Consider the following 26,597-nt stretch of genomic DNA (forward strand, 5'->3'; position numbering starts at 1 on the left):
CAGGACCCACACACCATCAGCGCCAAACAACTGGTTAATCAGAGGACATCGTCTCACCGGCCACAGTCACCTGCTCAGAGTCGGAGGTGTGACCAAGGTGAGCAGCTGACTCTCAGTTCTTTTTTGCATGACTGTCACCAGTGACACCCTCTCCACCCTGGTCGCTAAGTTATCTCCCTCTGAGTCTTCTGCTGTTGTCTGCCATCCCGTGCACACTTCCAAGGGCTGGAGGGAGTGAGATGAAGTCCTAATGACACCACCATGCCCCTGGATTCAGCGGTTTCTAAGCCCAATCACAGGGGCTTCCCTGGCAGCTCGGTGGTAAAGAGTCTGCCTGCCAATGCAGGAGACACGGGTTTGAACCTTTGCTGGGAAGATCCCACATGACCCAGAGTAACTCAGCCTGTGCGCCACAACTATTGAGCCTGTACTCTAGAGGCCGCAAGCCAAAATGACCGAAACCCACACACCCTAGAGCCTGTGCTCCACAACAAAAAAGTCCACTGCGATGAGGAGCCTGCACACTGCAATAAGAGGGTAGCCCCTACTTGCCGCAACCAAAGAAAAGCCTGTTCAGCAGTGAAGATCCAGCACAACCAAAAATAAATAGAATTATTCAAGAAAATAAAAATAATAAATAAAGCCAACCATAACCACCACTGGCCTTCTCATGCATATGAATTAACATATTTCCCCTTTGGGTTAAACTAATTTTAGCCACATTTCTGTCACTAGTTAGTAGCAATATTATAATAACATCGGTTCCCAATAAATATCATTTCCCTTTCCCATCACAACATGTCTTAAAATATGACCCAAAAGGTATTGGAAATACCAATTTCCCAAAAGGTATTTTTCAGATAATCATTGAATATGAAGCAGTTTTTGTCTACAGATCTAGCAAGAGAAGGTGTGTCAGAATTGCTGCTGAAACCTCATGATAGGTTGTGGAGGAGACAGCCACCCAGCAGCCCATTTAGCATTCCTTGGAAAATGGCTCACTGCATCTACTGAGATTCAGTGCTCTTTTAAAACAGAGCTGGTGGCATATGTATACACACTCATGATTGCACATTTATTGATTTCTAATTTGCCCCCTGCTTACTTCCAAAAAGGCCCTGGAGTGGCTGACAAAATAAGACAAAGACACAAGAGGGTCATTAAGAAAAATCAAAGACCAAGCCCAGAGAGAAAAAGGGATTGCTGATTATAGCTGAAACCCAGGTTAATAAAGCTGCTTCAATGACAAATATATATATTTAGCTTTCAGCTCTTTGGCATCTATTCAGAGTGTGTCCTGACGGGGTGCAGGGCATCCTTCACGTCTGCAGCTCAACACCCAGCACAGAGGCCAGGCACCTGGGAGAGGCTTCCTGCTTGAACGATGGATAAAAGGGCCAGAGCTCCCTGAGCGCACTGCTCCTACGGAGGCCTGCACCGTCTACGCACCCACTCGTGAGCGCCGGTGCGCGCCACATGGGCCCGGCCAGGAGCCTGGAGGAGTGGGCCGCTCCGACCGCTGCTCTCTGGCCTGAAGCAAAAGCTCCTCGTCTCTTCAAGTCTCCCATGAAAGGAGACTAGAAACAGGCTGTGAAGATGGGAACTGCAGGAGTAACAACAGTTATCTATGCTGGTTATGTGTGCAGAGCACTTTAAACCCTAGAAAATGCAGGCTCAGCATAATCTCTTTGGGTTCAGAGAGTTCCTTGGTGAGGTGCATGAACGGAAGAGGGGGCCTCTCTCATTTACTGATGAGGACACTTAGGCACAGAAGACAAAGTGGCGCTCCTGGCCTCTCTCAGTCAGAAAGTGGCCATGAGGCCGCCACACTGGACTCCCCACGCCCTTGTGCTGCCTGCCTGGGCCTGGCACCCTGCATCTCAGAGACCTGTTATCACACCTGAAACGCCTCCTCTGCCCAGATCAAGATCAGCTCCGCCTAAAATGGGCATCTGCTGATGTCTGCAGGGAGCAGGAACCAGACACCTCCCCCAACCCCCTGCAGCGGCGGGACTCTCAGACCCTGCCCGCTCAAAGCTGCCCCACAGCCCAGCCCCACGGGCACCTTCTGTTTGCTGGAAAGTGATGCTGAGAGCCCAGGTGAACGACATACAGTCTGTATGGTTTAGTTAAAAGCAGGCTGAAAGGCACAAGGCAGTGCTGGGTGGAGAGACAGCTATTAAGTGAGTGTTTAAGGAAAGAACTCTCCAGGGAAGAGGAAGGGAAAAACCAGAGTGGTTTCCCCATCTGCCCATTTGGTATTGCTTATTCAGCTCTGCCAGATACACACTGCACTTCATCCACCCTCACATCCATCAAGGTGGATGAAGAGTGGAACAGTGGAAAGGGAGGTGTACTCTTTCCCACATTTAGTGCAGTCAGTCGGGTGAAAGGGAATGCCAGCCAGAGAGGACTGTGACGAAGTCCAGGTGCACACAAGAGAAGGCAAGCAAGGCCACCACGGCACTGAAACGCCGGCCAACCCCAGCCTGCTCTCATTCCAACAGAGAGCCTGAAAGTACGTGTGTGTGTATAGTCTCTCACTGTGTGTACAGAGATACAATTTCCTGATTCAGAACTCATTCTTAAGTGCACATGCAAACATGTGTTTCATATTTCCCAATCTATCCTGGAGCCTACATGCATCAGTGGACCGCATACGTAGGTATTAAACATGGCCACTGGAACGGGAATGGTGGCCACCATGCAAAAACCTCTCCAGTAACGTCACAGTCCTCCCAGCCATGCTGTAAACCTTGCTGCCTGATTGCTAAGCAGCCAGACACTTGTTGCTCCAACCAGAAAGTTAAGCCTTGGGCAAGCAATTCACCCCATAACATTCACTAGTCACCACCAGTTGGACTTCCAGATACAGTCATGAAGCTGTTCACTGTCGAAAATTAGCACTTCCCTAACACCCCAGTCCATGAATCACACTCTCCATCCGGATGTGTTTCTCCAGCTCTTGAGTATCCAAACTCTCATGCTGAATAAATACACAAAGACATCTCCAAGTCTCCCCGCTTCATTATATCCTGGACCATTCCAAAGAGAAAGCAAAGTTCAAGGTGTTTCTCTCTTTTCCCAAACAAATCACAGACCTCCAGACCCAGAGTTCCCGGACTGGCAGAGGGAGGCGGCAGCCACGGGGCAGGAGCCCTTCTAGCCAGCAAGGAGGTGAAGCTGAAAGGTTTAACGCAAACCACTGCCCTCGGAGACTCACCTCCAAGCCCCCCTTGGGGCATTTCCCTGAGGTACATTCAGACCCAGGTAAAAGGATGGATTTCCTCCCTCCATGTAAAAGAGAGATGCACTAGCGTAAGTCCACAGCTCTCACCAGCCACTTCAGTGGCTCTCTGAAGGAAGGGAGCAGAAAAAGTGGGCTGGAGGGGAGCACAGGGACCCACACACTGAAGCCGGGCCCCAGATGCCCCCACGTGTGGACTCACTGCCAAGCTCCACGTGGTCAGGGCGCCCCACGCTCAGGCAACCACATCCTCTGCATCAGCAAATGCAGACAAGACACAAGGCAGAGAAGCAAGTCCACTCTACTCACAGTCGGGTGAGCTTCAGGTTGCTCTGGAAAAGCAGTTCTGGGAGGACCTGGAGCTTATTCTTGTTCAGGCGCCTGAAAGGGGAAGAGAAAAAGAAAATGAAGAGATGTCAAGAGGACATGAAACTGGATCAAGGGTATTCATAGACCCCACTCAATCAGTCCATCAACAGGTCTTAAAGGCTTCTAGATCTTCCATCATGGGATGCTCAGCACGTGGAAGGCATAGTCTATCTTGTAACATGTGGAGTCAGGTGGGGGATAAAAGGCAAAGGTAGGTGGAAAGCAGGAAAACAGCATGCCTGCTGCCTCTCTCCTGTCACAAGCCTCAGAGAGACGTCACTCAGAGATACGTCACTCAGTGATGACAACATGCTTTCCCAGGAACTTCAGACAGGCTTTTAAACTCGTCTAACCACTTGCTTGCTTAGCTATTGCCAACTGATGGGACAGGCATGTGAAATGGGTCCCTAAAAATAAATAAAATGCCAGGGAGACTATTCCAGATCCTAAGTGGGCGGTGGGGGCGGGGAGGACAGACAGCAGCTGTTACAGAAGCAGAGAGGAGAGTGGGCACATCATCGTGGGTTCAAGGGCCAAAATCGGCCCTTGGTATTTTCGCCTTTGTGGGTACCTTCCTCTATTTAAAAAATTAAATATTGTATTGTGTAACTATGAAAGTGAAAGTCACTCAGTTGTGTCTGACTCTTTGCTTCCCCGTGGACTATAGAGCCCATGGAATTCTCCAGGCCAGAATACTGGAATGTACACCCGTTCCCTCTCTAAGGGATCTTCCCAACCCAGGAATCAAACCAGGGTCTCTTACATTGCAGGCGGATTCTTTACCAACTGAGCTATCAGGGCAGCCCATTGTATAACTATCCTGGTATAAAACCAAATACATTAAGATTATATAACATTTACTTGGCCTAAACACTCACTTTTTTTCTTTTGATTTTCAAAGAAATTAAACCATTTTCATGGGTCCCTTAAAAGCGCTGTTGGCCCTGGGTGCTGTCCCCACTGTGTCTAACAGGGCAGCCGGCCACGGTCTAGGTGGGCAGTGGGGCTGGAGCCAGTCCAGGAGGGACAGCCCACGTGGGATGGCAGCAGCAGAGCCAGACTCTGCCCCGAGAGTGGTCCACACTGACACCCATGGTAAAGAAGGCCACCTGAGCTTCCAAGGGATGGTGAATCACTGCTGCTGCCCCCATGGAGGCTGCTTTCCTGGGAATGTGAGGCCAAAAGGGAGAGCCTGCCCCACGCTTGGGGCTTCCCAGATGGTGCTAGTGCAGGAGACGTAAGAGACTCGGGTTTGATCCCTGGGTGGGGAATATCCTCTGGAGGAGGGCATGGCAACCCACTCCAATATTCTTGCCTGGGGAATCTCATGGACAGAGAAGCAGTTTATAGTCCACGGAGTCACAAAGAGTTAGACACGAATGAAGTGATTTGGCATGCAGGCACGCTCCATGCTCACCCCCAGGTCTCTCTATCCAAATATCATTCAGTTCAGTTCAGTCGCTCATTTGTGTCTGACTCTTTTCAACCCCATGGACTGCAGCACGCCAGGCTTCCCTGTCCATCACCAACTCCCAGAGCTTGCTCAAACTCATGTCCATCAAGTCGGTGAAGCCATTCAACCATCTCATCCTCTGTCGTCCCCTTCTCCTTCAGCCTTCAACCTTTCCCAGCATCAGGGTTTTTTCTAATGAGTCAGTTCTTCACATCAGGTGGCCAAAGTATTGGAGTTTCAGCTTCAGCATCAGTCCTTCCAGTAGATATTCAGGACTGATTTCATTTAGGATTGACTGGTTTGATCTCCTTGCAGTCCAAGGGACTCTCAAGAGTCTTCTCCAACATCACAGTTCAAAAGCATCAATTCTTCTTCACTCAACTTTCTTTATGGTCCAGCTTTCACATCCATACATCACTACTGGAAAAACCATAGCTTTGACTAGATGGACCTTTGTCAGCAAATGTCATTATGCAGCCTAATCACTGAAGCCAAAACCAGTGTCCCCAAATCTCCTCAGAATCCTCAGATTCTTTCTCTCTAGAATCTCCCAGTGCAAAGACCAGTTTACAGATGGCTGAATTTCTCTGCTTAAACTATGCATGTTTGGCTATGTGGAACAGCCATGTGATTCCATCTTAGATCTAAGTGAACTGAAGCGAAGAAAAGGTGAACTTCTTCCCAGCTTCTGGCCCCAAAGCCCACACTCTCATAGTGCTCCAAGCAGCTATGATTCCAATGGGTGCGGTGGGGGTGGGGGTAGGATATTGTTATTTGCCATTTTTTATTCCAGGCCAACAGATAAAAACTTGAGAGAGACAGGACACCAGAAGGGAGTTTACAAGGGCTAAGTATGTGGGAGAGAAGCATTTATGACCTCAGGGAATGAGGTTCTGCTGAGAAGCGTGTGGTTCAGCCCTGAAGGGGTGCACATCGAGTGCGTAGACCAACCACATCTGCTGGTGACACTCCTGACTGGAAGGAAGCCAGAGGAAAGGCCGGCAAGTGGGACAAGTGAGCTCAATTCCCCACCCCACCCCACCCCCCCACCTAACTCCCTGTATTCTTTTTCATTGTTAAAAAGAGAGGTTATAAAAAAAAGCCTTAACATAGAATTGACCATCTTAACCATTTTTAAGTGAAGTGTGTTCACACCCTTGTGCAGCAGATCTCCAGAGCTTTACCATCATGCAAAATCGAAACCTGTGAAGTAACACCACATCGCCCCCTCGCCTTGTCCCTGGCAGCCACCATTCTGCCGTACTTGCTGTCTCTATGGATTTGACCAGTGCTCTCCTCATCACTCCCAGTATCTGCTCTTTGCATGTTCCTGTCACTAAAGTGGGAAGAATGGGGGTGGCCCAGAGGACAGGAAGGCGAGAGGGAGTCTAGCCCCTTGTTTACAGCAGTTCCCATATAGCCAGTGATAAATGAGCGTGTGTGCGTGTATGCTGTGTGACCCCAAGGACTGTAGCCTGTCAGAGCACTCTGTCTGTGATAAGCCACTTTCTAATATGGATTCTCATGGGAAAGAATCCCTTAGAAGGAACGGAGGAGCCCTCACAGTCAGCAAAAGAGTCCAAAATGTGGTACTTGGATGCAATCTCAAAAATGACAGAATGATCTCTGTTTGTTTCTAAGACAAACTATTCAATATCACAGTAATTCAAGTCTATGTCCCAACCAAAATGCTGAAGGAGCTGAAGTTGAACGGTTCTATAAAAACCTACAACACCTTCTAGAAGTAACACCCAAAAGAGATGTCCTTTTCATTATAGGGGACTGGAATGCAAAAGCAGGAAGTCAGGAGATACCTGGAGTAAAGGCAAATTTGGCCTTGGAGTACAAAATGAAGCAGTGCAAAGGCTAACAGAGTTTTGCCAAGAGAATGCACTGGTCATAGCAAACACCCTTTTCCAACAACACAAGAGAAGACTCTACACATGGACATCACCACATGCCCAACACCGAAATCAGACTGATTACATTCTTTGCTGCCAAATATGGAGAAGCTCTATACAGGCAGCAAAAATAAGACCGGGAGCTGACTGTGGCTCAGATCAGCAACTCCTTATTGGCAAATTCAGACTTAAATTGAAGAAAGTAGGGAAAACCATTAGACCATTCAGGTGTGACCTAAATCAAATCCCTTACGATTATACAGTGGAAGTGACAATCATATTCAAGGGATTAGATCTGATAAGAGAAAGTGCCTGAAGAACTATGGACATTGTAACAGGAGGCAGTAATCAAGATCATCCCTAAGAAAAAGAAATGCAAAAAGGCAAAATGGTTGTCTGAGGAGGCCTCACAAATAGCTGAGAGAAGAGAAGCTAAAGGCAAAGGAGAAAAGGAAAGCTATACCCATTTGAATACACAGTTCCAAAGAACAGCAAGGAGAGATAAGAAAGCCTTAATCAGTGATCAATGCAAAGAAATAGAGGAAAACAACAGAATGGGAAAGACTAGAGATCTCTTCAAGAAGATTAGAGATACCAAAGGAACACTTCATGCAAAGATGGGCTCAATAAAGGACAGAAATAGTATGGACCTAACAGAAGCAGAAGATATTAAGAACAGGTGGCAAGAATACACAGAAGAACTGTACAAAAAGATCTCCATGACCCAGGTATTCACAATGGTGTGATCACTCACCTAGAGCCTGGACATCCTGGAATGTGAAGTCAAGTGAGCCTTAGGAAGCATCACTACGAACAAAGCTAGCGGAGGTGATGGAATTCCAGTTGAGCTATTTCAAATCCTAAAAGATGATGCTAAGTGCTACACTCAGTAGGCCAGCAAATTTGGAAAACTCAGCAGTGGCCACAGGACTGAAAAAGGTCTGTTTTCATTCCAATCCCAAAGAAAGGCAATGTCAAAGAATGCTCAAACTACTGCAGAATTGCACTCATCTCACAGGCTAGCAAACTAATGCTCAAAATTCTCCAAGCCAGGCTTCAACAGTACGTGAACCATGAACTTCCAGACGTGCAAACTGGATTTAGACAAGGTAGAGAAACCAGAGATCAAATTGCCAAACATCTACTGGATCATGAAAAAAGCAAGAGAGCTCCAGAAAAGCATCTACTTCTGCTTTATTGACTACACCAAAGCCTTTGACTGTGTGGACCACAACACACTGTGGAAAATTCTATAAGAGATGGGAATACCAGACCACCTGACCTTCCTCCTGAGAAATCTGTATGCAGGTCAAGAAGCAACAGTTAGAACTGGACATGGAACAACAGATTGGTTCCAAATAGGAAAAGGAGTATATTGTCAAGGCTGTATATTGTCACCCTGTTTATTTAACTTATATGCAGAGCACATCATATGAAACAACGGACTGGATGAAGCACAAACTGGAATCAAGATTGCTGGGAGAAATATCAATAACCTCAGATATACAGATGACACCACCCTTATGGCAGAAAGTGAAGAACTAAAGAGCCTCTTGATGAAAGGGAAAGAGGAGAGTGAAAAAGTTGGCTTAAATTCAACATTCATGGTATCCGGTCCCATCATTTCATGGCAAATAGATGGGAAATAATGGAAACAGTGACAGACTTTATTTTGGGGGGCTCCAAAATCACTACAGATGGTGACTGCAGCCATGAAATTAAAAGACGCTTGCTCCTTGGGAGAAAAGCTATAACCAAACTAGACAGCATATTAAAAAGCAGAGACACTACTTTGCTAACAAAGGTCCATCTAATCAAAGCTCTGTTTTGTCCAGTAGTCACGGATGGATGTGAAATCTGGACTATAAAGAAAGCTGAGTGAAGAAAAATTGATGCTTTTGAACTGTGGTGTTGGAGAAGACTCTTGAGAGTCCCTTGAATTGCAAGGAGATTCAACACCAGTCAATCCTAAAGGAAATCAGTCCTGAATATCCACTGGAAGGACTGATGTTGAAGCTGAAACTCCAATACTTTGGCGACCTGATGCAAAGAACTGACTTATTGGAAAAGACCCTGATGCTGGGAAAGGTTGAAGGCTGGAGGAGAAGGGGATGACAGAGGATGAGATGGTTGGATGGCATCATCAACTCAACGGACATGAGTTTGAACAAGCTCCAGGAGATGGTGATGGACAGGGAAGCCTGGTGTGCCACAGTCCATGGGGTTGAAAAGAGTCAGACACGACTGAGCGACTGAAATGAACTGAACACGGAAAAGCACTGGTCCCAGAGAAGGTGTGGTGCTTTGACTCTGGGATCGGCCAGACTAGGTTCAGGTCTGGCTCTATCGTGTTCTCGCCATAGGACCTTGGGGAAGTAACCTAGCTACTTAAGCCTCAGTTTTCCACCTGCAAAATAACTCTACTCGGTGGGTTACAGTAAACCTTGACACAGTGTATGTAAAAGCACCCAGCACTGCAGTGAGCGCATGGCATAATCGAAATGAGCTGCTTTATAATTGCGTCAGACACCGCGCTGCGTGCTGGAAGGGTGGGATCTCAGGTAGTGCATCTCAGAGACTGGGGTCATTATTACTAGCATCTTATGGATAAAGGATATCATGGGACTTCTCTGGTGGCCCAGGGGTTAAGAATCCACCTGCCAATGCACAGGACACAGGTTTGATCCCTGCTCTAGGAAGACTCCACATGCTACAAGGCACCTAGGCCCATGAGCTGCAAAAAGACAAGCCACTGCAGTGAAAAGCCCACACACTGCAACTTGAGAGTAGCCCCCACTTTAAGCACCTAGAGTAAGCCTGCATGCAGTCAACAATAAATAAATAAATAGACAGATTCCGTGGAATTCTCCAGGCCAGAATACTGGAGTGGGTAGCCCTCGCCTTCTCCAGGGGATCTTCCCAATCCAGGGATCAAACCCAGGTCTCCCACATTGCAGGCAGATTCTTTATCAGCTGAGCTACCAGGGAAGCCAGATAGACAGATAAAGGATGTCAACACATGGAGAGGTGAAGCCCATTCTGCAAGGCCACTGTGATAGGAAATGGTGGAGGCAGGATGCTGACCCTGGCGGTCTGCCTCCAGAGCCTGGTTCTAAACCACTGGGGTTACTGGAAGCCCCTCTATCAGTGACAGCTCCCTTCCCCACACCCCCACCCTTTTCTCCCCTTCTCATCTTTTTGGCTCTGCTTCCTTTCATCCAGGGTGGCCACCTCCTCTGCCCCTGCCCAGACCACCATCTGCCCTGAGGACACTTCCCTCCCTGAAAAGGATGCTTTTGGGTCCCCAAGACCAGCAGCGGGCCTCCAGGTAGGTCTGTCTGGAACCCTCCTCTACATCCACAGCTGCACAAAGCCTGGTGAGAGTTACACCCAGCCAGCCAGTGATCCCATACAGGCAAAAGTCCTAAAATCTGGCCCACCGTGGCCTGCAGTGGGGAGGGTATTGAGTGTGCTCAAAGCTCAAAACCAGAGTTGAAGCTAAAAATAAAACCAGCTTGGCTCTGAGGCTCCAGGAAGGGAAGGAATCGTTTTCAGTTCTTTGCCGGTATTTGTGGCTGGACAAAAATAAAAACACAACCAAATTTAGCCAATTGTGTGCTGCCTGCTGCTTCGTAAACCCTGAATGAGGATTCCATGGCAGCTGGGCTGGGCTCTCCTTCCTTTAAAAACCTCAGGGTCTTTCTGCTTCGGCTTGGGCGGGCTGCACGCTGGCTCTCTGTTATCGAGGGGAGCTCGATACATTTCTAGTTCATCCCATCCTGGGATTTATTCATTCTTATTTAGTGAGCCGAGTTGGTCTGAAAGGTCTTACTTGAAGAGCTGATGAAGCCTCCAGGCTGCATAAGGTGCACTTCTCATGTGGCTGCTCTAAGAGCAGCTCCTGAACAGGAAAATGAACAGAGGGAAACAGGTCGTTCTCCTGCCAGAGGGACAGATAAGTGCTGGGCTGCAGACAGCGGCTTTTTGGCCTCCGTGCCCTCCATCACTCATGCCATCTGCTGCTCTGTCACCTGGGTCCAGAGGTAGAAATCTGCCACAGTTCAAATTGGAAATAAACCTGTGATGCCTGGATGGAGAAAAGGACTGAATGGGACCCATATGAGGGCAGACCTGAGGAGGTCAGTAAACAAGATATGGGCCCGGTCAGTGATAGGTTAAGTCCACCTGGATGTATTCTCTTCCTCTAAGATCAACACTCCTTTTCAGCTTTCCTGCTGGAACAATGGAAGCATCAGGGTCAAGAAGTCCACGGGTTGCCAGCTGCAAGGTCATTCTGTTTTTCAGCCTGAACTGTTAAGCCCCAAGACACAGAGTCTTGGCTTTGTGGTACCACTGATGGCCTTCTTGGAGGAACCTGTGTGTAAGATCTAATTAGAGATTTTTTCCACCTTATTGAATTCTTTCATTTGTCCATTAAACCCATGCAACCACTAATTTATCCATTCATAAAACCACCTTCTACCCCTATGTCTGTCTGTCCATCCATCCATCCATCTATCCTTCCTTCCATCTTCCCAGTCATTTTTCAATATGAACATACAAAGATGATTAAGATACAGTCCCTTTTTGTATCTGCATGAATAAGATGTAGATGAAGAAGGATGTCAGATGCTAGTGAAGGAGACTGGCATGGAAACAAAAGTCTGTAGCACGATCTTGTGAGCAAAGCTATTGTGGGGGCACAAGGGGAGGAGCAGCTAACCCAGACCTGGGACAGGAAGGCTTCCCGAAGAAACTGGTTTGAGTTTTTGTTTATTTGTTTGCTTGTTTGAAGCATAATTTTGACTCTTCAGGAGACAGGGACAACAGGTTCTAGGCTTGAGAGCAGTATGTGCATGGAGCACCATGAGACTGAGGAGCAATTTTTGGGAAACAGGGCTGCATTGCAGGGACTAGATGGCTTGAGAAACACAAGTGATGAAGCTCTAGGGCTAAGCAGAGGTCATATTAATGAGGGTCCTTGTGGGTCATGATAAAAGACTTGGGCTTGGCTGTGTACTGAGAGTCAGGGGGAGCCACAGACGGAGTCTGAGCAAGGGAATGACCATCTGTTTTGGATTTTAACAAGTTCTCTTGAGTAGCAGTAAGCCTGGTTTGAAAGAGGGTGGAATCAGAAGCAAGGCGAGCAATTAAGAGGGCTCCTGAGTAATCGCTGTGGCTGTGTGAGGCCCTGGGGAAGGGGAGGGGTCACACTGGAGTGGAGGAGTGAGACCTGAAGTCTCAACCATGGGGTTTTGTGAGTGAATGCATATGAGGGGCACAGGAGTAAAGGGGTTAAAAGTGGCCCCAGGGGCTCCCACTTGGGTAACTGATTAATCAATATGACCAATTAGTGCTGAAAAAAATAGAGATGAGAGGACCACCACACAGAAGGGACTGTGTTCAGATTCAGGATTTCTAAACTACTGGGATCCAATACATCTTGACAGCTAGTTGCAGTAGCTGGTAATAACACTAAGACTATGATTCAGGCACTGTACAAGGGGCTTCCCATGTCCAGTTCATTTAACTCCCCACAGAATAACTTCAAGAGTAGTACTAGTAGGCAGCCTATAACAATGAAACAAAGCCCTAAGAAGGTTAAGCCACCTGCCCAGAGTCAAACTCAGCCAAAATGGTGGTGATGGACTTCAACACAGATGTGTGTACTTGGTCTCTTAGTTGTGTCTGACTCTTTTTGATCCTTTGGACTGTAGCCCACTAGGCTCCTATGTCCATGGGATTTTCCAGACAAGAATACTGGAATGGCTTGCCATTTCCTCCTCCAGGGGGTCGTCCTGAGCCAGGGATTAAACCCACATTTACCTAATACCAAACCTGTGCTCTTAACTACCATGGACAATGATGGTATTTAATTTAGCCCTCATTATAGCCTGTCATGACTTAATTACCTTGTGTGTGGGTCTCATCCTCCCATTAAGTTCTACAGGTCCTTAAGTGGGAAATATGTCTAATATCTGCTCAGTGACCCACTGTGAGCCAACACAACCCCAGGGATACAAGGGGGCTTTCAGTAAGGGCCTCTTGAATTTCAAGTCAATTCAGGGAACTGGGAATAGTCAATTCGGGGAACCTGAGAAATCAATAGCTTTTCTGGGCTGGGTGAAGGGAGTCATCCTGTTTGCAGGTGAACAAAACTCCCAGAAGGTCCAATTGCTTGAGTCTGTCTGATTCTAGAGTCTTGGAGACTCAGCTTCCAGAGTCACCGGCCTCACTACAGACCTACTGGGCAGAAAGGCAGGAGAGGATGGGGCCAGGGCAGCCTCTCAGTGGGTGCAGGAGAGGTGAGAGGCCTCCAGGCCAGAAGGAAGCACGCTCAGCAGCAGCAGGCCCCAGCACCCACAGGGTGCCTCCCCTTTCTTCGGGAGGCGTGGAATGTTCAGCTGCTCAGCTAAGGCCCGAGGGAGGAAGGGAGTCAGTGTGCTAACTCCCAAAGGTCACCGGACTGTTGGCTTTAGTAATGAAATCAATTGAATCCCCTTCTCCAGGCACTTTCCTAGGCAGCCTGGATGGCTTCCAGGTCTTCTGGTGTTTTCAGAAACACCAACAAGGGCTAAAGTGGCTTTGCTATTTGGAGCAGAAGCTCCAGGCCTCCCCCAGTAGAGGGGGAAACATCCTGGCAGAACCTGCAAGAAGGGCAGAACCAAATTCAGAGGCCTCAAACCCCGACTTGGAGGTGGCACTCTCACCCATGAGGATGTACAGATGTCACTCTCTATCAGGGGAACTCCTCAGCAGAGCAGAGTCAAGAGCAGAGAAGCCTAAATAGGGCTTGTATCCACAAGATATTTACTGTAGCCACTGATGGCCTCATATTTTCTTGGTTTCCTCACCTGCCCACCACATCAAATTCAGGTTATTTTCTTGCTATGCAAATTTCATAATGTAAATTGGATGTAACATGATCAGTTCAGCAAGAAACCTGATCTGTGCTGACTGCTGGCTTACAGCACTGTCCGGATCAGAGAGGGTCCCTGCACGCGTAGGAGGAAAGCCTGCTGGCCGCCAGTTTCAACACCCAGGAGCCACTTTGGTTAGTGACTGGCTGTTCTCTGCCACTGGGATTGCCCCCTTTTCTAATAATGTATTTTTAGAGGTTTTTTTTTGGGGGGGGGGGGGCGCAGGTGGGTAGCAGCTTTACTGAGCTCTAACGGGGCTTCCTTTTTAATAGCACTCCTGGACCAAGCCACAATTTAATTTTATGGTTTAGAAGCAAGTTGACCTGAATCATGTCTTCCATGGAATTCAGCATTTGTTCAATGACATTTAGGTTGACTTCTGTCAGTTTTGAAAATCTGTTATTTTTAGTTGGTAACTTCAAAATGTCCTAATAGCAATTAAAAACCTTTACTTTTGACATTTCTGTAAGAGAAACAACTTTGTCATCCTAGTCTAAAACTCTTGCCCTAAGCAGTTTTTTCCCCACTGAGTTGTTTAAGAGAATCCTTTTTAACAAAATAGCTTAAAGTTTATTTTAGGAACCCAATTATTATGTAATAGCAAAACTTGAACTTTGTGAGATACCCAAGAGGGCTGAATGGTTTAACATCTGTGATGGGCTTTGCAGTGTACCGCAAAGGCTCACTGAAAGGTAGCTGTTACGGCCACTGTTGTTTTCATTATCATCATCCCTGGATACCCCAGGAGGTCAGAGATAGGGGAGATTTATTTCTCCTTCACAGATGACTGTATTGGTCAGCAAGGCTATTAACAATAACAAATGAACTCCAAAATCTCATCTTGTAGAGAACATAGTATGCTGGGGAAGAGTGGGAGGGAAGAGCTACAACAGGTCTTCAGTTCCTTGATCTCATGGTAACTGATAACACTTCTGCCAGCCTGTTGGCCAGAACTAGTCACATGGCCAAACCTAACTGCAAAAGAAGATAGGAAATCTACAGGGACACTTGGATATTTGGTGAGAACTATCATGATAACCAACTCATCTTGGAATCAAAGCAACAACAATGATCTCTTTGATCTTGTTCTTCCTTCTTTCCTTGTTTCCTGTCAATGCCAGGCCCTTACAGTGTGCTAAGTACAGTGCTGCCGCTGCTGCTAAGTCGCTTCAGCCGTGTCTGACTCTGTGCGACTCCACAGACGGCAGCCCACCAGGCTCCTCCGTCCCTGGGAATCGGGAGGTGCTTAAATGCATTATCTTACTTCATCCTTAAAGTGACATTGTTATTGTCAGTATCTTATACAAGGAAACTGAGGGGCAGAGAGGTTATGGAACTTATCTAAAGTCACACAGCTGATAAGGTTTGGACAGAAGTTTCTCTGACACCAAAACCTGTGTCAGAACCCCTTCACCATTCTGCTTCCTTAACCCTTTGGTGCTTGGTTGACCAGAAGGCCTCCCAACAATCCTAGGATGGAGCCAGTAACAAGGAGTTGCTGTTGCTCAGTCACTAAGTCACATCCAATTCTTTGAGACTTCATGGTCTCAAAGGGGAGCCTGGCAGGCTCCCCTGTCTTCCACTATCTCCTAGAGCTTGCTCAAACCCATGACCATTGAGCTGATGATGCCATCCAACTATCTCATCCTCTGTCGTCCCCTTTTCCTCCTGTCCTCAATCCTTCCCAGTATCAGAGTCTTTTCCAATGAGTTGGTTATTCACATTAGGTGGCCAAAATATTGGAGCTTCAAGTTCAGCATCAGTCCTTATACTGAATACACACACATTCACTCATTTTGCATTTGCAGGAGAAACTGAGTTAAAGCAGACTAGGAAACTAACCCTGTGGTCCTTAACCTTATTGTCCAAGGCCTCTGGTTTCCAAAGAAGGCTCTGAGGGTCCCAGCAAATCACTGCCCCTATGCCAGGGAGGACAGAGAATCCTGAGCTGTCCCTTAAGAGCATTTACGCTTATTTCCCTTTCAGATCTAAATGGTCTGTCCCTTCAGAAATCCCCTAAGGGCATTCTCAGCCCCCTGCCTGTCCTTGTAGGTGACTCATCCTGAGACATCTGTCCAGCTCTAGACTGCTCTGGGGCTTGCCCAGGATTCAACACTCCAGTGTGAAAAGAAAACAGGCACAAAGACCCTAAAACAACCCTTTTTGAACTTTCCGGCACTTCACATTGGACCAATTTTCCTCCAATAACACGGTTGTTAAGGACAAAGCAGAACACATCAGTGGCCTGAGTCTGACTCGCCTTTGACCCCTGTCCCAGCTGCTGCCATGTGCCCAAATACCCCTGTCTCCAGAAGACCCTGATTTCAGGAGAAAATGGGGAAGCGGGGGGAGATGGGGGTGGGGACTGGAGGTGGGAATGGGAAAGAAGGGAAGGAGTCTGGATCTGCAGCAGTGGATACTCCTGGCTCTGCAGAGAAGCGGCCAAGGGCTCCGAGGGTTGTCTTATTCCAGGGTGACAGCCCACAAGGCCTAAGTCATATCTGCCTAGAACAATGCAGGGAACTCCAAGGGTCTGTGAACAAAAAGGCTGCTTCATCTAGGATTAAAGTCATGAGCAGAGGTTTCTGGGGATCCGCCAGCAGCAGACTAGCCGTGGAACTATGTCAGTAAAACGGAGGGCTCAGACACTAGGAAAAGATGTCACGAGTGAGAGAAAATGCATACTTACACATGCATATGAGCACTCACACGCGCACACACACACACACACACACACACACACACAACATAGACTGCAGACGTAATGCACATGCAATGAACAGAGTCATGCACATCCCTCAGAACTGGCCAGATCCATTCCAGACAGCAAGACCCCTGGGCAGTGGCCAGAGCTCAGATCCCCTCAGCAATCTCTTCAACCCCATTTTATAATGGGGCCCGCAGGGCAGGCAGCTCCCCAGACACTAGAATCGCTCCTTCATCTCTTCTGAGAAACTCCAGTCTTGCATCTTCCCCTGCCTCGGGGTTTCTGCACATGCTCCTCCCTTCTCTGGGAACTCTCTTTACTCTTCCACCAAGGGGGCAGCTGCAGAGGTGTTAAGATGAAAATATTTGAAGGTGGAACTGACAGGCTTTGCTGATGGATTGAAGGTAAAGGTTGGGAGAGGAGAATGAAGGATGATCCCAAGGTTTGGGCCTGTGCATCTGAAACTTTGATCTGTTGTTACCTGAGAGGGAGGAAGACTGTGGGTAGGGCAGGTGTGGTGAGGGACCAGATTTGGACATGTTAAATTTAATATGCCTATAAATATCCACGTGGAGAAACCCAGTGGGCAACTGGATACGCAAATCTGGGCTTCAGGGATAATACCAAAATGGAGATGTATTAATAGACTGTATTTAAGTACAGGAACCAAGGCCACCATGAAAGATGTAAAAAAGAAGGGAAGAGGACCTAGGACTGAGTCCTGGGCCGCACCATCCATTAGAGACCAGAGGGAGGAGGGAGCAGTGCAGTGTGGTAGGAGGAGAAGGTGGAACTGCAGAAGCCATGTGAAAAAGCCTTCCAAGGAGGGTGGGGAGGCTGCATTCGTCAAATGCAGCCAAGAGGCAGAGACAGAGAAGGACAACATGGACCCAGCAAGAAGGTGACTTGGAAAGGACAGTCTGGTATAGAGTTAGGCGTGAACTATAAACTGGAGTGGTTCAAGAAAGAGTGGGAGGAGAAAAAATCAAGGGAAAACAATAATTTGCTACAGAGGGAAACAGAAAATGGGTTGAGGGGAAAGAAGTCAAGAAAGGTTTTCTTTTTATTTTTTAAGATGTGACAAATTGCAACATGCTCTTATGCTAAAGAGAATGATTTGATAACTTAAAGATGCAGGGGATGAGGAGAAAATTTTTAGTGTGAGGCTCTGAATAAACAACAGAGAAGATTCCAGTGCACACGTGATGGCAATGGCAGAGGCAAAGGCCTGACATCTGTTGCAAGAACAGACAAGGCTGAGGTTAGAGGACCGTGGAGGGAAGGTCTGGTGCTGAGAGTCTGTGGGAGGTGAGACTGGGAAGGCAGCTGAGGAGACGTGCTTACAGTACTTAGGGAAATGGGCCATGAAATCTCTAGTGGTTAAGGAAGTAAGGGAGGTCACTACAGCCTGAATGTTTCTGTCCCCTCCTCGCCCAGATTTGTATGCCGAGATCCTAACCCCCAGGATGACAGCATTAGGAGGTGGGGTAGGAGGTGGGGTCTTGGAAATCTGACAGGGACATGAGAGCAGGGGCGTCATGAAGGGGATCAGTGCACTTACAAAAGAGGTCCCAGGGACTTCCCTGGTGTCCAGTGGCTGAGAGTCCACGCTCCCACCACAGGGGGCCTGGATTCGATCCCTGGTCAGGGAACTAGGTCCCACATGCTGCAAATAAAGAGTTCATGCCACAAGTAAAGATGCTGCATATTGCAGTGAACATGCATGATCTCGGACTTCCAGAACTGTGAGAAATAAAACTGTTGCTAATAAGCTACCCAGTCTCTGATATTTTATTACAGCTGTCTGAACAGACTAGGACAGTGGGACAGTGAGAAGACGAGGGATCCAGTGAGCTTTAGGCCACCAGTATCCACGCACTCATGGACAGGGCCCCAGGAACTGGGACCTAGGGAAGCCGGGATCTAGTCTGAGCTCTGCCCCCATGAGCTGTGTGACTGTGTGAACCACAACCCTGCTCGGAGGCTGCTTTTCTATATCAACACAATTGTGGTTGGAGGAGATGACTCCTAAGATCCTCATTCTATTCTCCTTATTCTGAGAGCTGGTTGAGGATACTTGGATTCTAAATCCAGCTCTCAATATGCTGTGTATCCTTTAGCGTTGAGCCTCTCTCTTTTTCTTGGTTTCTTCCTGTGAAAATGGGAATAACAATCTTGATTAGAATACCCATTTGAAGATGCAATGCCCTCAGGAAGAGGGTCTTGGTCTGTTTTGTTGAAACCAGGTAACTGGAGGGTTGGAACTGCAATAGCACAAATGAAACACTTTTGCCCCAGTGCTTGAAAGAGGGTCCTGAAACTTAACCTGGTGGCCCAGTGGCTAAGACTCTGTACTCCCAATGCAGGGGGCCTGGGTTCAATCCCTGGTCAGGGAACTAGATCCTGCATGCCACAACTAAGAGTTCATATGCCACACTAACCATCCCATGTGCCTCAGTGAAGACTGAAGATGGTCCTGCATGCCACAGCTAAGACCTGGGGCGGCCAAAAAATTACTAAGATAACCATTAAAGAAAGAAAGAGAGAGGGAGAGGGTCCGGAGAGGAAGGAGCAGAGGCCCAGTCCCTCTGAACTGCACAGTGGGGTGAGGGGCCTGCAAGGGCAGTTTCAGAACCAAGTGAAGGTGAGGGTCCTCATACCACACAGGGTACCGGAGAGAGGTTTCTACAGCAATAAAACAAGGGTGCTAGAAGACAACAGCAACAAAGAGGGCAGAAGGGCCTCAGAGACTAACTCTGTCTTGTCTGTGCTGCCTGGGAATGAATATGAGAGAGCTGTGATGGGTAGGCAAGGAAGACTGAAAATTCCTTAGAAGTGAGTGTTGTTCTGTAAAAACATGCTCCACAAAGACACTCGGCATGTCTTGAGCAGCTGATAGTTAATGTTGAGCCTCTTCTACTAGGAATTAAGAGGAAAATACTTTAGGCAGCTATGGGATTCCCTCCCACACTAAAAATCCCCCAAAACAATGTAGCAAAGCTGGTTCTAAATAGGATAGCTGGAGGACCACTCACCACAGATTTTCCATGTTCTCTCTGGATTATTCTAGGCCCTTCACCTGGGTCTCCAACCCCTTTAACCCACAGGTAGGAAAATGACAGATGCAAATTGAAGGAGAAATACTCAAGCCAGCAGATGTCACCAAGGGCAGGTACAACTCAGCACAAATTTTCTAGAAGGGCACTGTTTAAAATGATCCTGTTTGAACCCGCTGACCTTTTCTTTTGTTTTGGAAAAGTTCAAAGTTAAAAAAAAAAAAGGAAAGAAAAAGAAAAAAGAGGCCTGACAGCAAACGATGCAAACATTCCTAGCTTGTGAATGACAAATTTCCCTTTCATTTCTGTTCTAAACACTTGCACTTGGCAAGATCTGCTAATGACGGTGAGTTTCTCTGTGTGTTTATCTACATATCTAGATATATGTTTACATATCTAGCAACAAAAAAAGATCTTTTAAGCCCTCCCAGGCATGAGCCAAGGAATGTTGAGTAATTATCTGTGACCAATTCTCATCTATAACTAATTAGAATTTTACTTTCTCATAGCATTTCCTTTCTGGTTAAAGTCCAAGTGTTTTTTTTTTTTTTTTTCCCTTCTTCTTTTTTTTTTTCCTAGAAAAGGAAGAAACCTGGACATTTTAAAAACTATGGGGTAGAAAGCGAATAGGGTGAAAGGGGAATGGGGGTACCTTGCAAACTGCATTATTGCTTTGATCGGATTGAATCTCCTTTGATTATCCCCCTCCCCCCTTTCTTTAAATGCTTTTTCAGCCTGGGAAGAGTTTCTCAACCCTCTGGCTATTGCATTTGAACTGAAGTCTGCAGAATAGTTTAAGAGCCCCTGATCACCTCTCTCACTCCCACCTCGGTCGAGCAGTCCCCTTTCCCAACCACGGCTTTGAGATCCCATCCAAACTTGTTGGCGTCTCAAACTGAATCCCAGATGTTCACTTAGCAAAAAATAAATGAATGATCCAAGCTGTGGACTGAACCAGTGATCCTCACAAATAGACTCCAGGTGTGTTGGCATCTGGACTGCTATCTCTCTTTTTCTGTTCTACAAACACACATACACGATACCAGTTCCATCCTGAAAAGAATTTGACACCATCACCAGATGCAGAGCTGATATAGAGTGGACAGGACTAGGTACCTAACACGCACTGCATCTTTCCTTTCGTTTATGAACAAAGGTTAAGGTCTCCTACATAGCCCCAGTTGCCTTCACTTATCAAAATCATGATGCATTTGCTGTTCAAAATCAGCTCAGGCCTAAAACAGCTTAGAATTGCTAAGCTATCTTGTCACCAATTTTCATTGTCAACCATAACCATCTCCTGTATTTCATAGGAAACTCATCTAACTTCAAACTTAATAAGCACCTACTATTTATCTACCTGAGGCAAGCAATTATGAGGAAGGAAAAAGAGAGGTCAAGATCTCTGCCCTCAAAGAACATATAGTCCTGCTAAAACAGCAAAGTTCCAAGTTACTTTAATTCAAAAATTGATCGAAAAATTCAATGTCTACTAAGTACCTATTCTATGTCATGCTCTGAGAAACAAAATCCAGCAAGATCCACTTCTTAAGGAGCTTACAGTCAGTCCAGTGGGCAAGGGAGATAAGTACATTGATGACCACAAGCATGTGACATGTGCTGAGAAAGAAGGACACACAGCAAACTGTGGGAGGAGTCTTCACAGCCTCATAGAGGAGGCAATATTTGATTAGCATCTTGAAAGGAGAGAAGAAATGGACCAGGGGATGAAAGACAGAGAAAGAGCAGAGAATAAACCTAGCCAAAGACACTACAGTGGAACATTATGGAAACAGCACTTGTTTTAACATGTGGAGTGAAGGATGAAGAACCCCTACAGGGTGAATGATGGAGAAAGACTGGGCAGGAACAAGCCATGCGAGGTTTGGGGGCACTGGCGAGCCAAGTTGGTGAGACCAGCACCTGTGAAACGACGAGAAAAGCATGGGACTCTAGGCGATGGGTTGTAAGTGAAGCAGCAAGTGAGAGCCAGCTAACTAGGAGAAAGGGGGTTTATGGAGAAGGCACGGATCTTGAAAGACAGACAGGAAGAGAGAAAGGGGTAGAGTCTCCTAGGCTCAGAGGGCAGTCTAAGCAAGGCCACGGGCAAACGCTCTGCCATGACAGATGCACAGAGAGGAGACCATCATGGTCCCTGCAATGGAAGTATGTAGAGATGAGAGTGAAGGTTAGACAGGTGGGATGAAGCAGCAAGGGGCTTTGAGAGGCCGGTGTGTCCCTGAGAGCAATCATCATATCTCCAGTGACTTTAGAGGGTAAACGCACAAGCATGTTTATATTAATCAGCATATATTTTTATGTTTTCAGAAAAATGTACAATTTTCTCATGGTCACTACAATTTAAGATGAGGCTAGGGGAAAAAAAAGTAAGTTGACTTAAAATGAAGTGAAAGAAATATTAAATAATAATAATAGTACAGGTGTTATACAGATTGACCAAAACCATGAAGAAAGTACAGAAATTACTGGCATGTGAGGAATCCTGTTGCTAAATGACTGGACACTGAAGTTATTTGAGCAGGATCCATGTAAAGAGACCTGCAGGAAGAACGCTCAGGCAGAGGCATGCAGAATGTGATGTGGGGGAGGAATAAGAGCTGGTTGAGGAAAAACATGAAGGAGACTATCGTGTGGGGCAGGATGTGAGTCGAAGGGGACCTGAGTTAGGAATCAATGAGAGAAACAGAACGATGACAAGCAAAACTTGATGACACTGGATGATGGTACTGGAATGGAGACGACGTGGTAAATTGGTTTATTGTCTATTGCCCCTCCTCCATTCTAGAATCTTCCACCCCAGACTTTGGCTGAGTGACTCTGCAGGATCTTCCATTCAAGTGGGCAGTGTGTATTTCCTCACTCCCCTGATGTCGGGCTTGGCCAGGTACCCTGATTTGGCCAATAGAAGGTTGCTGAGTGTAGTGTGAGCATAGGCTTAAAATGTGCTTCTGTGACTTGGCTGGACCTCACCTCTTCTTCCTTCTGCCATGCGAGAAATGTGTCTCTGGGAGCCACAAAGCCAAGAAGAATGAGAAATCACAGGAAAGACTCTGAAGCCAATCTCCAGCCCGAATCCAAGCCCTGCTGAGATCAGCTGCAATCAGCCAAACCCAGCCAAACCATGACCTGTTAGGGAGGAAAATGTTTATTTTTGGTGAGCCACTGAGATTCTGGGGTGGTTAGGACAGAAGGGAAAACTGACAAACACAGAGGGGGAGGAGTTGCATTCAGATTTGCAGTAGTCTCCCGCCTGGACCCCTGGTTCTACCCTGGTTCCCCGACAGCCTGCTCTCCACTGGCAGCCACAGTGGCCCTTTCACAGTCCTCACTAATCAAGGCAATCCTTTGCTCAAGCCCTTCAATGGCTCCCAACTCACTCAGAGTGAAGGTCAATATCCTTGAGATGGGTCACTGCCCATACCTGTTCTGTCCACCCCTCTTTCCCTTCGCCCCTTAGTCTTGACCTCCTTCCATTTCTTACTTGCTGCCTCTGCTCCACCCACAAGGCCTCCCTTGCTGCTCCTGGGACTTCTCATGGTACACCCTTCCCTGGAGGCTTTTCTTGCTTTCCTCTTCCTAAAAAACACTTCCTTCAGATATCCAAGAGGCTAACGTCTTCACCTCTTGTCTTAAAGCAGTGGAATGAATGATATGAATCGCTCTGAAAAGACTCCACACACACACACACACACACACACACACACACACACACACCCTCAATTAACTGTAATACAGCATTAGCACAAAAAACACATGTAAAATACCATGGAGCTGAAAAGTTGAGAACAATTATTTCTTTGGTTGGGTGTGAGTTGCTGGTGAGGGAAGGCTGCACTGAGGGGTTAATTCTTGAGTGGAGTCATGAAGGGGTTTGTTTGAAGGACCAAACGGGGATGCCGTGCAGGCAGAGCAGGACGCAGGCACCTGCTGTGTACGCTCCACAATACCAAGGGTTCCAGCACTGACGGCACGCCAGCAGTGTTGCGTGTGCTTCCTACGCATTGCCTCACCTAATCCTCACAGTGCCTCTGTACAGAAAGCACTTTCATCCACAGACGTGGGAACCAACGCACAGGGAGGTAAAATAGCCTGGCCAAGGTCACACTGGACTTCCCCGGTGGCTCAGTGGTAAAGAATCTGCCTGCAATGCAGGAGACACAGGAGATTCGGGTTAGATCCTTGGGTTGGGAAGATCCCCTGGAGAAGGACACGGTGAATACCCACTCCAGTATTCTTGCCTGGGGTAACCCATAGACTAAGGAGCCTGGTGGGCTATAGTCCATAGGGTCACAGAGTCGGACGTGACTGAATGACTTCAGCACATACAAGGTCATGCTGTTACTGACACCAGGTAGCAGAGCCAGACTTCTGGCTCCAAAGCACATGCTCTTCACCTTGGCTGCGTGCCCATCCCAGTGCACTGGGATGGCCAGGTCCCAGGATACACAGGGAAGAGGAGGAACCCAGCCACATGCTGGGAACACCACTCAGGCTTGGTCAAGGGCTCTGCAAGGGCCATTTAGGAAGCATGAAGCTTGCTTTTTGGTCATGAGAAAAGCCACTGTGGGCTTTTAAACTGATAAGGGCTATAATGAGAATTGTGTTCTGACAGTGACTCTAGAATTGATAAGTAGGATACAATGGAGGATAAACCACTAAAGGTTTCCATGGTGAGGAAGAGAAGAGATAGAGAAAGCAAGATCCAGGACCTCTGGTTCACCACAGTGCCTGGCGTACAACATGAATCCAAAAATGATTGGTTAAATAAACATATCATAGTTGTCGTCATTGACTTCTGCTGGAAGTAGACTCTGAAATAAGGGTGCCACTGTGAAAGGTTTATTTAGGAACCTATGTCCAGGGCTATCTGGAGCTCAGGCTGTTGGGGGCGGTTGTGCACGTCAGCGCAAAACACACCCTCAGAGTCATCCCTGGAGGAGAGCGAGGGACTCGGACGTCCACAGACCAGCTCAGTTGGTGGTTGAGGGTCGTTGCTGGGGACTGTTAATTTCCTGGCACCAGGGCATCAGAAACACGTCCCTTAGAGAAGGAGAGGTGGGCACAGGGGTATGGGTGGAAAGCCCCAGGGCACACTGACCATCAGGCACGTACAGCTGGAGGTGAATAGGGTCTGCTATAAAATCAATCTGGGGCCAAAATGGGAAGAGTGGAAACTGGATTGTGAAACTTATCTCCCCATGGGCATCCCATGGGCATGTCCAACATGGGTATAGTCATCTTCCTGCACCCCAAACTTGCTCCTGCCCACGTGGTCCCCATCTCAGGTAGTGACCCTCTTCACACTTTCCTCCTTTTCACCTGACACTCATCATGCGCAATCAATAGCTATGTGCTTTGAGCACTGTCTTAAATACACCTCCAAAGCATTCTCTTCTCCTGACTCCACTACTACCTGTAGCTCAGGCTCCCATGCTTGCCCCTGGATTACTGAAATGGGCTCCCCACTGGCCTTCTTGCCTCCAGCCTTGATCCCCACTCCCACTCAGCTCTTACATTCAGCCTCCATATTCCAGGTGGACTGATCTCTTTATGAACCAGAGATTATGTTGTTCCCCTATTGAAAATTATTTAATAACGCTCTTTGTGTTTGTGCTAAGTCTTCAGTTGTGTCCAACTCTTTGTGACCCTAAGTACTGCCAGGCTCCTCTGTCCATGGGATTCTCCAGGCAAGGATACTGGAGTAGGTTACCATGCACTTCTCCAGGTTATCTTCCTGGCCCAGGGATCGAACCAGAGTCTCTTATGTCTTCTACATTGGCAGGCAGGTTCTTCACTGCTATCGCCACCTGGGAACCCCAACTGCCCTCAGAAAACTATAAAAATTTCTTCCTATCTGCGCAGCTCCATGTCACCTGCCCTCTGTCCCTCCAGTTGTGATGAATTTTATTCAATTCCTAAACATACCCTGCTCTCTTTTACCTCTGACCCTTTGCTAATGTTGTTCCCTCAACCTGGAACACTTTTCCCTTCTCCTCTATTTCATTGACTCCTCTTCAGCCTCCAGGTCTCAGCGGAGTGGGCATCTCTTCTAAGAAGCCTGTCTAATCCTATTTTCTAATGTATATAATCCTCTGATTATTTTACTATATTACAATTTTCTACTGACTTGACATTTTCAATAGAAAGTGAGAGCCACACTGAAAGGTCTCTCCAAGTTAGGTTCAGCAAATGTTTTCCATAAAGAGCGAGATGATAATCACTTTGGGCTTTGCAGACTCTCTGCTGTCTGTCACAGCTCCACAGTTATACCAGTATAGCATGAATCCGCCATACACAATACATAAATGAGGGAGCATGGCTGTGTTCCAATAAAACTTTATTTACAAAAACAAGCACTGAGCCAGATTTGTCCCAGGGGGCCCCAGTCTGCCATTTTCTACTCTAGATCCTCACTGTATCTCTGGGCCTCGAACAGTGCCTCACACATCAGAGAAGTGAAACTGAAAGTGTCAGTCACTCAGTCGTGTCTGGCTCTTTGCCACCCCGTGGACTGTAGCCCACCAGGCTCCTCTTCCCATGGAATTCTCCAGACAAGGATACTGGAGTGGGTGGCCATTTCTTTCTCCAGGGGATCTTCATGACCCAGAGATCAAACCCTGGTCTCCCACATGGCAGGCAGACTCTTATACCATCTGAGCCACACATCAGAGGGGCTCAAGAGAAATTTCTTGACTAAAATAGGAATGATTGAAGGAATGCAAATAAATAAATAGTACATTTCAAGGGACAAACTAATTGAACTTAAAAAACTTCTTTGTTGTAATCAACTCATGTGTTAGGAACTGAATTTTCTTGTTCCTTCGTATCTAAACCTTTGCCTGGAAAATTATAACCAAATTTATTGAGTACCACTCATTCAAACACTTAACAGTTAGTCTATTTATTTTATCCTCAAAATAACT

General features: G+C 47.1%; 1 protein-coding gene across 1 annotated transcript in view; it reads right to left on the reverse strand.

Moving 5' to 3' along the window:
* SLIT3 (slit guidance ligand 3) overlaps nucleotides 1-26,597 on the reverse strand; it is a 722,104-nt gene that overhangs the window by 593,190 nt on the left and 102,317 nt on the right. Inside the window, exon 4 of the mRNA XM_061129412.1 lies at nucleotides 3,557-3,628. Within this exon, the coding sequence (XP_060985395.1) occupies nucleotides 3,557-3,628 (72 nt within the window). The remainder of the gene's footprint in view (nucleotides 1-3,556; nucleotides 3,629-26,597) is intronic.

Source organism: Dama dama, chromosome 25 (assembly GCF_033118175.1).
Source record: "Dama dama isolate Ldn47 chromosome 25, ASM3311817v1, whole genome shotgun sequence".
NCBI lineage: Eukaryota > Metazoa > Chordata > Mammalia > Artiodactyla > Cervidae > Dama > Dama dama.